The 10,380-nt window shown below is 35.1% G+C and overlaps 1 protein-coding gene across 1 annotated transcript; it reads left to right on the top strand.

The window, feature by feature from the left end:
* The first annotated feature begins 6,791 nt into the window (after positions 1 to 6,791).
* Positions 6,792 to 9,507, top strand: LOC110885124 (UDP-glycosyltransferase 84B1). Its single transcript, XM_022132818.2, has 2 exons — positions 6,792 to 7,467; positions 7,931 to 9,507. The coding sequence occupies exons 1-2, from the start codon at positions 7,284 to 7,286 to the stop codon at positions 9,370 to 9,372; spliced, it is 1,626 nt and encodes a 541-aa protein (XP_021988510.1). The 5' UTR covers positions 6,792 to 7,283; the 3' UTR covers positions 9,373 to 9,507.
* Positions 9,508 to 10,380: the final 873 nt, after the last annotated feature.

The following is a 10,380-nucleotide window of genomic DNA, read 5'->3' as shown; positions in this document are numbered from 1 at the left end:
TCTAGAAACACACCTAAAATCTAGGTTGACGGATTTGTATTGTTTGAGAGAACATGAAAATTCGTGACAGCTGATGTGATTGTACTTGTTTATTAGTATGGGATAATGAACGCATTAAATACTGTCGCAATTTAGTTGTTATAGATCCTCTTGAGCAATCTGATTCGCCTAGTGCCGCGCCCCGATGATTCCGCCATCGGTTGGGGTGTGACACCACTGACCACCATCTTCGCAACACACCCACCACCACCATGTCATCATCCATGTCAGCAGGGTGTGACGGGGGGAACTGAAAACCAAAATATACAGGTTTGTTATACTACAATCACAATTAACAAAACTAATATACATTGTTAGTGAAAACACCTATAGGGTTTTTTTATCGGAAGCGGTGGGGGACACGAAGTCATCATCCATGTCAGTAGGGTGTGACGAGGCAGCTGAAAACCAAAATACACACTTCGTTATACCACATTTTTAGAAAAATTGATATACATTAATGGTCTAAAAATACTTACTAGGTGTTTTAATCTTCTTTTCAACGATAATTGCTTTCCATTTGTCCGCATTACAGCTGTCATTATCTACAGAGCTTGGTGTATTGTTTCTTGACGGATGTTTCCTGCTTTTCGCTCTTTCTCGTCTGGACCTACAACATATTTTGTTAATTGTAGAATAATATAAAACATCATTATTTATCATTTTTATGCATGCTTACGTTACATTACATACGCATTCCTACGAGAGGGTTTTGCATAAAGAAACAATACTTTACGCATTTATTTTTTACTTCTATAGATTTTCCTTTATCGATACCTTGGTCCCCTATGTTTTCATTATCTGAATCACTCAACGGGATGCTTTGTTTAATTGTATTATTCAAGCCCTTTCCCATTTTGTACTTTGGTATTCAGCCGCTTCTCCTAACTAAAATTACATGGTTGCACAATTATTTAAAAACCAATAGTTAATAGGTTAAACAGTTTAAAACACTACATACCACTGTATGACACTACAATCAGCATATATCACTACATAGCACTATATAACACTACAATCATTATATAATACTACATAACATTGTATGTCACTGCAATTAGCATTTAGCACTTCGTAAGCAACATTTTACCAGCTTTCAAATGTAGAAGACTCTATAATTAGTATATGACACCACATAATCATTTTTATAAGAATATGCAATCCATATATGACACCACATACCATAAAACACTATGTAACCCTTTTATGAATGATTTCCCAATTTTAACCAACTTTAACATTATATAACACTATACAACCAACATATAACTCTACAATGTAATCGGACCAAAACCACAAGCCACAAACCAGTTTAACAAAAACAAAATCAAAACCCTATAGCTAATCATGTCGTTTTAGAACATACAAGCATGAACAGTCACTGTAGATCATCGTATACTCACTTAAAAACAAAAGCCTAGTAAAATAAAGACCTGGTTTGAATGTCGTCGTTGACCTTTTCCGTTTTACATCTAATGTGATGTTTGAAGCTTCCGTTGATGCCATTAAACAGTCTGTATCGCTTGATTTGAATCGTTTCCCTAAAAAAACACCGATTGTGAATATGAAACCCTAGCTTTTATAGAACGATAGACGATGAAGAAGAAATTTGGATTACGTTTATAACACAACAATGTTTTCCGATTTTGTTCTTCTTCCATAAATTCAGATTTTGAGTGAGAGAAATCGCGAGATTGTAGGATGTTGATAGCGGGTGAAGTTTTTCAAGATACGGTTTCCTTATTTTAAACACATAAAAAGACACTATTACCCCTACAATTGTCAAATCAGTCTAAAATATTAAGACACAATTTACGTTTAGGCCCATTTTCACCTTGGCCTAAGTTCCTCAAATTATGGATTCTGTCAGGTGAATCGGTACCCATGAAAACATGACCAACAAAGTGTCCATATGAGTGCTTTTAGACAAGATGTACTTTCTTGCAATATACATACTTTCATACTACTTAAACCCCTAATCTAACTCGATACCGAAATCCATAAGTCATGAACCTTCATTTTCCCCTGTAGGGTGACCTCAGCATTCCCGAACACTCAAGACTCTTCACTCACATTTTTGGAAGCTTTTGCAAAACTATGAGTATACATGACCCCTTTTTACTTTAAGTACACTTTTGGGGTGCAATATATACACAAACATTCACATGATTAAAACAAACAAATCCATACATACATGCTTAATACGTTATACACTAGGATACTTGCATGCTATAAGCCATTCTTGCACGAATACTTGTTATTAACTTTATGAGCCAACCTTAACATGTATAGCGCTATAGGAGTAGCACACCGCCCGTTGATGAGTCATTGTTAAGTATTCAATCGTAAACGGTCTCGTCTCTCTGGTGACAAGATTACGCTAGTGGAAACTTTGGTTTGACATTTATGTGATGTATGCTAGCCTATGTTAAGTATTGCCTTAGTAAACGATTTTGCCATGTTGATTATGGTAAACTTTTATACGTATGCTAGTAAACCAAACTTGTATGCTCACCAATGCTTTATGTGTAGACTGTTACTTTAATATACATTTAAGGAGTATGATGATGATGTGTTGAACATAAATCTAGTAGGATGGACATGAAAAGTGCCTTATTTTAAATTATATTTGTTGTTTAGTTTTTATGTTCTAAATGTCGTTATTTGCCACCAAACAATGTACTCGAATATTTTGAAATGAAATGAAATAAAAGTTATTATATGAATTATTTCACAAGTTAGTGGTTGTGATGTCTCTTGAAATCTCGTTTTCGTCTCACTTCAATGTTTCCGACATCGATTGGGATGTGACACACACAATTGAGGTGGTGGTGTTACTTAGTTTGGCTTTTGAAGAGTGAGTTGAAATAAAACAAAATTGTACTACGAGGAATAGAGGTACATCACATCATGAAGAAAAGTATGGAGCCTATTTGACTTTGTTTGCGTAAAGGTTTGTATATTTGTTTGTCTTACATTGAGACATAATGCGTAATATGATAGACTATAACATATACATACTCATACAAAGTGAATCATTATAAATGGTTTGGAACATTGATGTCTTGAAATTGTGGCCGGTTGATTTGTGCTTAAAACTATGGTGATTCAAATTGGTTTCAACGTTCACATACAACTATTTAAGGTTACATATGTATATCAGCTTGGAATTGGGGTGTGTAAAAAGACATCGGCGAATATTTATACCTTAAAGGTAAGCGTTTTGATTTCATTTTGTCTGATCAATATATTTTTGAATTCATTATGTCACTTTGTTTTGAATTTATTTTATTTATACACGTATTATCAATTCGCTTGTATTCTTTTATTTATATATTAACAGTTAATCTAAATAACTTTCTCGAGCTCGGGAAACACTACCGGGTGATTACTTAGTACAGTAAAACCTCTATAAATTAATAATGTTGGGACTGTGATATTTTATTAATTTAACGAGATATTATTATATCGATAAATTAATAAATTATTAATTTAGCGAGATGAAGTTGATGATGATTCGGTACCTTTAATTTGGAACCAGTCACTTGGAAAAAATCATTGCAAGCGGCAACAACTCTACACAACTTTTTGTTGCAATACGAGAATACAGTGTCTCAACTCTTAAGTGCAATGGGGAGATTTAAAGATGAACTCAATATAGATTTGTAGTTCACAAAAAAAAAACAAGTGACTATAGATTCATTTTTTACTAGATAATCCTACAATTTTGGAATATTTTAGTAAATATCAATTTTTAGTTTCGCTGGAACCAATATATTTACATTGGGATTTCAAAAAAATTATTATCCTATTATTTTATTGAATGAGATTCAATTTTGTACCGGTCCCAAGTTGGGACCGAACAAATTATTAATATTATCGAGATTATTAATTTATCGGAGTTAATTACTGTTTTCGTCTCTGTGGTTTGTTAAAAATCATTATTTAAGTCCATTAGTTTAAAAATTGCGATTTCAGTCCCTGTGGTTTCACTTTCATAACTATTTCAGTCCTTGTGGTTTCACTTTCGTAACCATTTCTATCCATTTATTCTATAAGTACAAGAACTGAAATGGTTACGAGGTGGACTGAAATGGTTACGGAAGTGAAACCACAAGGACTGAAATCGTAATTTTTAAACTAATGGACTGAAATAGTGATTTTTGACAAACCACATGAACGAAAACAACACTCAACTCTAATATATGAAGTATTAAATTATAGATGTTCTATTGTATACAATATATTTAATCATGTTAACCACGTGGGTACAAATTGTAATTTCATCTAAAATTTGAAAACCAGCAATTTACGAGTATAATCTTTTCTATTAAAATAGTGATTAATTAAAATTGAATTATTAATAGAAGCCTTTACCTATTCAAATATTTTTCTATTAAAATAGTGATTAATTAGAATTGAATTATTAACAGAAGCCTTCACCTATTCAAATATTAAATTACCAATTGGCTATATACAATTTATTTAATATTATTATATTTCAAATCTACTTGAGCTGGAAAGGGTAACTCACCAAAAGTGCTATATACAATTTACCTATTCAAATCAAATATTAAGTTGCCAATTGTCTATATACAATTTATTTAATATTATATTTCAAATCTACTTGACCTAGGAAGAGAAACTCACCAAAAGTGCTACACTAATTCAGCTATTTCTTTATCATTTCTGAGGGACAATTTCGATGACTTCCAAATACATCATATTCACCTAACGCAAAACATAAGATTGAAAAGAAATTCCTAATCTGATTTTAGTTACCGTAGACAAATTTCTTTAATCCCGTCGTCTATGAGACTTGAACTCAAAATTTCAAAATCTAAGTGTTTTTAAAGACTTGACATTTGTCAATGAGTCACCAACCCTATTAGTTGCCGCGTACAATCATAAAAAATGCATGCTTCTGGTTAATTGCATCCCAAGTAGGACCAATCGTATCGTTTGGGACATACCAAATGACCCAAGAACTTCAATAATTTGTCATATCGTCCTTAACATATCCAAACAACATGAGGACCAAGATACTGTATTCTTGTTACAAGTATTTTCAACCGTGGAGAATATATAAACACCCAATACGACCACACTCACAATTACTCTAAAAAACTGGCCACGACATTAAGATCTCGAGGTATATATGGACCATGTTGATCACATAGGTAATCAATTTGTTGTTATTCATTCACATAGCTAGTTATTCACCTTTAAGCTTAATACATCATATACATTGATTCTTACGCCAGACCTTCGTTCTTTGGCGAGTTTAACCTGCATTAATTTGTTTAGATTTTTACCAGGTAAACTAAGTCATCTATTACCGAATCTGAAGGGATCAACAAGGAACACCATTGAGAGTGAGAGAATTCCCGATGCTAGATGGACATTTACAACACTAATCTTCCGCCCCATTATAAACAGGTAACCAAATCGTTAAATTACTTTGCGCCTCACTCGATACACTTTGGATGTTTATATATGTTTTGTGATTGATCTGCACATTATATATTTTAATATTTAACCATTGATTTCTCAATTGATTCGGTTAATTCATTTGACTATTTTGTAATAGAGTTATTTAGTTTTTTTTTTTTTTTCATCCTACTTAGTATTGGTACACTAATTATTATTATTATTAGAGTAAATTACACTTTTCGTCCTTTATGTATGTACCAGATTGCAATGGATACCCTTTAACTTCAATAATTACAGTCACAGTCCTTTTTTTATAAAACTCATTACACTATAAGTCCTTTATGACTAACTAGGTTAAAATTTTCAGTCAAATGTATTCACTTAAGGGTATTGTTGTCATTTCATGCTTTTATTTAAAATGTTTCTTACTAAATAAAATCAAAAAAAATTATACATCATCTTCCCCAATTATCCAAACCCTAGAACACCATCATCCTCAAATCCAAACCCTAGAACACCATCATCCTCAAGGTAGGGCTGTTCATGAGCCGAGCCGAGCTGAGCCAGGCCAAGCTCGGGCTCGGCTCGATTATAAACCGAGCTGGCTCGGCTCGGCTCGGATTTGAAACCGAGCTGAAAATCTAAGCTCGGGCTCGGCTTGGTTTTAAACCGAGCTAGCTCGGCTCGGCTTGGTTTGGCTCGATTTGATAAAAAAAACTAATATATATCTCTTAAAATTTAATAGCCTAAAATATTATTCAATAATTTAAAAGAATATATTCAAAATAAGTTCAACCTAATACAATTCAAACCAAAATCAAGTTTAACAACGCAAAATAAGTTTTAATTTCAATAAAATACAATACTACTTCATTAGTATGGTAATCAATCTTCAAATATGCCATAAATATCAAATTACAAACCTATATACATGTAAATAATAATCAGTTTTTTTGTAATATATTATAATGTATATAAAATTAAAACTTATTATAAGTAAAATAATTCGAGCTAAACCGAGCCGAGCTACAAAGCGAGCCGAACCGAGCCAGCTCGGCTCGTTACGAGCCGAGCCGAGCTAGGCTCACTTTCTAACCGAGCCGAGCCAGCTCGGCTCACTTTTAAACCGAGCCAAATCGAGCGAGCTTTTTCCGAGCTAAATCCGAGCGAGCTTCGAGCGAGCTCTGAGCCGCAAGCTTTTTGAACAGCCCTACCTCAAGGACCACCACCACTGTTATCTCCTAACCATTTTCTGCGCAACTCAACTACCAACCATCACCCAATAAGCTACATATAGAATGGTAAAATATATTCTACACTTAACTCAGGGTTTCAGGGCTTACATGATTGTAGGGAAGTTTCTTAACTACAATGGGCAATCCAGTATTATCCTTAAATGGGGTATATGTCGTTTTATCAACCCATCCTTTGTAAACCAATCCATAATGACTCCTCTCATCCAGGCATATTTGAAATCCACTAAAACCTGCAACTTAACTCAAATTAGGTCAAAATCCCCAAATCACAGATCTCAAAACCACCGTCAACGATAGCCGCACCAAAACCCAGATCTACGGCCGGCAACCACCATCTTCGTCCGGCAAGAACGAACCCAACCCATCGCTGGTCAACCTTTCTTCTATGGCTGCTCACCCGCACCAAAACGGTTCTGGAACAATGGAGGTCAGACATGGAAGATGGAGGTCACCCGCACCAAAACGGTTCCGGGTTAGCTAATATAGTTCTTCTGACATCTCCTCCACCTACCTCACAAATTAATTTCATTTCTAACAACAAACACAGACGAATTAATGGCTCCTTGGTCACCTATAAATCCCCAAATTGTACTCTGCCATGGCAGTTGCTTGCGAGATGGCTTGGTGGTGTCCAGATTTAGTGGTGGTGGAGATTGGTTAGAGAGAGATAAAGAGGGAGAGAGATGGCTGATAGAAGAGAGGAGAAGAGAGAGTTTGATGGTGAGGAAGATGATGCTGGGTATGTATTTTTTTGGTGTTATTTATTAATAAAATATTTTAAATAAAATGACCAGAATACCCTTAGGTGAATACACTTAACTGAAAATTTTTAACTTGGTTAGTGCTAAAGAACTTAAAATGTAATGAGTTTTAAAAAAATGGACTGTGGCTGTAATTATCGAAGTTAAAGGGTAACCATTGCAATCTGATACATATATAAAGGACGAAAACTGTAGTTTATCCTTATTATTATTATTATTATTATTATTATTATTATTATTATTATTATTATTATTATTATTATTATTATTATTCTATTAAAGTGTAATTTCATGTAAAACATAAAATAATTTACATACTACCTAATCCATGACAACTGCATGTTTGTAAGTAACAAATTCATTTTCAAATTAACCTTTGAAAGATGACATTGAACTATTCGATTTGTACACTTATGTTATAGGTATGTCTATAAAATGCAGGCCGCACCTTCTCTACATCACCAAAATCTTTCTTCACCACAAAAATGAATTCTTCTTGTGAACAAAAACAAAACATAAATGTTCTTCTAGTTACTCTTTCAGCTCAAGGTCACCTGAACCCCATCCTAAAACTAGGCAAAATTCTTGTTAATAAAGGCCTCCATGTCACTCTTGCAACCACCAACTCTGCCCTCAAAAACATGTCCTCTGCCCCAAATTCCATCGGCGGCGTCCACCATGAGTTCTTCTCCGATGGTCTACCTATCGACTACAACCGAAAGGCTAATATGGATTACTACATGGACACACTAAGCAAGTTTGGACCCGTTAACCTCTTGGCCTTGATCAAATCCCATCCAAGAAAATTTGCATGCGTCATCCATACACCTTTTGTTCCGTGGGTATCTGATGTGGCAGCTGAGGTTAGTATTCCCAACGCCATGTTGTGGATCCAACCATCCACTCTATACCAAATATACCATCGTTTTTACAACCATCTCGACGATTTCCCAACCGAAAGTAACCCGGACATGAGCGTTAAGCTGCCCGGACTGCCCGTTTTTCACGCGGATGAGTTACCCTCGTTTGTTCTTCCATCAAACACGTTCCGTAGCTTTGATAGTATACTAAAACAAGTGTTTCATAACATGCATAAGGTGAAGTGGGTGCTGGGGAACTCGTTCATGGAGCTCGAGAAAGACGTGATCATGTCGTTGAATAACGGTGGCTGTGTGTTTTGGCCCGTAGGACCATTAGTCCCGGCAACCCTTATGGGCAAAGAAGAAGATGTCAGTTTCGATCTTTTCAAATCGAATGAAGATAGTAACTGTATGGAATGGCTAAACAAACAAAAACCCTCTTCAGTTGTTTACGTTTCGTTCGGGACACTCTTGTTTTTGACCGAAAAAGATATAAAGAACATAGCATCCGGTCTTAAAACCACAAAACGACCGTTTCTATGGGTGATAAGAGTGCCGGAAAATCAAGAACTACCCAAACATGGGTTCTTGGAGGAGATTAAGGAACAAGGTTTGATTGTAAGTTGGTGCCCACAAACACAAGTGTTATCACATCCAGCAGTTGGGTGTTTCTTGAGTCACTGTGGGTGGAACTCGTTGCTCGAAAGCGTGGTGGCCGGTACGCCGGTTATTGCTTGTCCGCAGTGGACGGATCAGCCGACGAATGCTAAGCTGGTGACGGATGTTTGGGGTGTTGGTGTGAAGGTGAAGAAGAGTTTAGATGGTGTTGTTAGTGGGGAGGAAGTGGGAAGATGTGTGGAGGAGGTTATGAGTGGGTTGAAATCGGAAGTGATCAGGAAGAATGCGTTGGAGTTGAAAGCGGCGGCGCGTGTGGCGTTGAGGGATGGTGGTTCATCGGATAATAATATTCGGATGTTTGTGGATGAAGTTGTTTCTTCTTGTTCATGTACGGAGCACAAATAAATATCGGTGTTATTGTGAAATGAAAATTTATCTGTTTTTATAGGAATATTTTAAGTATAATATTGAGATATATTCTAATTAATGTATTTTTGAAAAAGTTTTACCAATGGATTTTATTAGTACTTTTGACTTTGAGTTTTGAGTGCGTACGTTTGTTTTGAAGTTGCAAAGTCGGGGGAATAATACCTAAATTTATAGAATTTTGGCCAACATTACATTTACAACTAATTTGGCCTATCACCATCTGTGTATTTGTGTGCAAAGTTGACACATACTTAAATTGGGTGTATGTTTTATAGTTTTAAAATTTTATATTAAGTTAAACTATCCGGTTTTATAATCTGATTCAACTGGTCCGACCAGTAAACCAGTAAAATGTGACTCGTTAACCACTCCGGTTTTAAAAATGTGGAAAAGAATTGTAGTTTTGACAAACTAAAGTCATAAACGTTAATCATTAAACAAGTAAAATGTGAGACTATTGATATAATATTAAACTCTTTTGACTAAGGGTACTAACAAAAAATAAACAAGGCTATGTGGTATGGGGTAGTGCCCTCTCCATATTATCCAATAACAATCAATAGTGTCCGCCCACATCACTCCTGGAGTCATTCTTTCATCCACAGCCACTACAAAAAATCAGACCTTTGGCGACTTATCCAATAACAATCAATAGCGTCCCTGTATCCTATTGCGACCAAAATTAGTCGCAACAATTGATCCGTCGTATCAGGCTACTAGTTTTGTCGCTATACATGCGTCGCCATAGATTGACTTATAACGACAATTTTTAGTCTCTATCGGGTTTTTACAATTTCCTGCACTTTAACCTTTAGAGACTAAATTTGGTCGCTATAGGTTTTTTTACTATTATAAGGTTTTTCTTCTATGGACACTAAATTTAGTCGCCATTAGGTTTTTACAAATATAAGATTTTTCTCCTACAGAGACTAAATTTAGTCGCTATAGGTTGCAGATGGATTTTTAATTTGTCACCGATAGCAA

The sequence above is a fragment of the Helianthus annuus genome, chromosome 10 (assembly GCF_002127325.2).
Source record: "Helianthus annuus cultivar XRQ/B chromosome 10, HanXRQr2.0-SUNRISE, whole genome shotgun sequence".
NCBI classification, from domain to species: domain Eukaryota; kingdom Viridiplantae; phylum Streptophyta; class Magnoliopsida; order Asterales; family Asteraceae; genus Helianthus; species Helianthus annuus.
Note: the sequence above shows the minus strand (reverse complement) of the source record. Positions and strands in the feature narration are given on the sequence as shown.

Bases quoted from the DNA above. Each gene is read 5' to 3' on its own strand.
- LOC110885124 (XM_022132818.2), top strand. From the start codon at position 7,284: ATGGCTCCTTGGTCACCTATAAATCCCCAAATTGTACTCTGCCATGGC. The intron at 7,468-7,930 runs GTATGTATTTTT...TATAAAATGCAG, and splicing joins GGTGAGGAAGATGATGCTGG to GCCGCACCTTCTCTACATCA.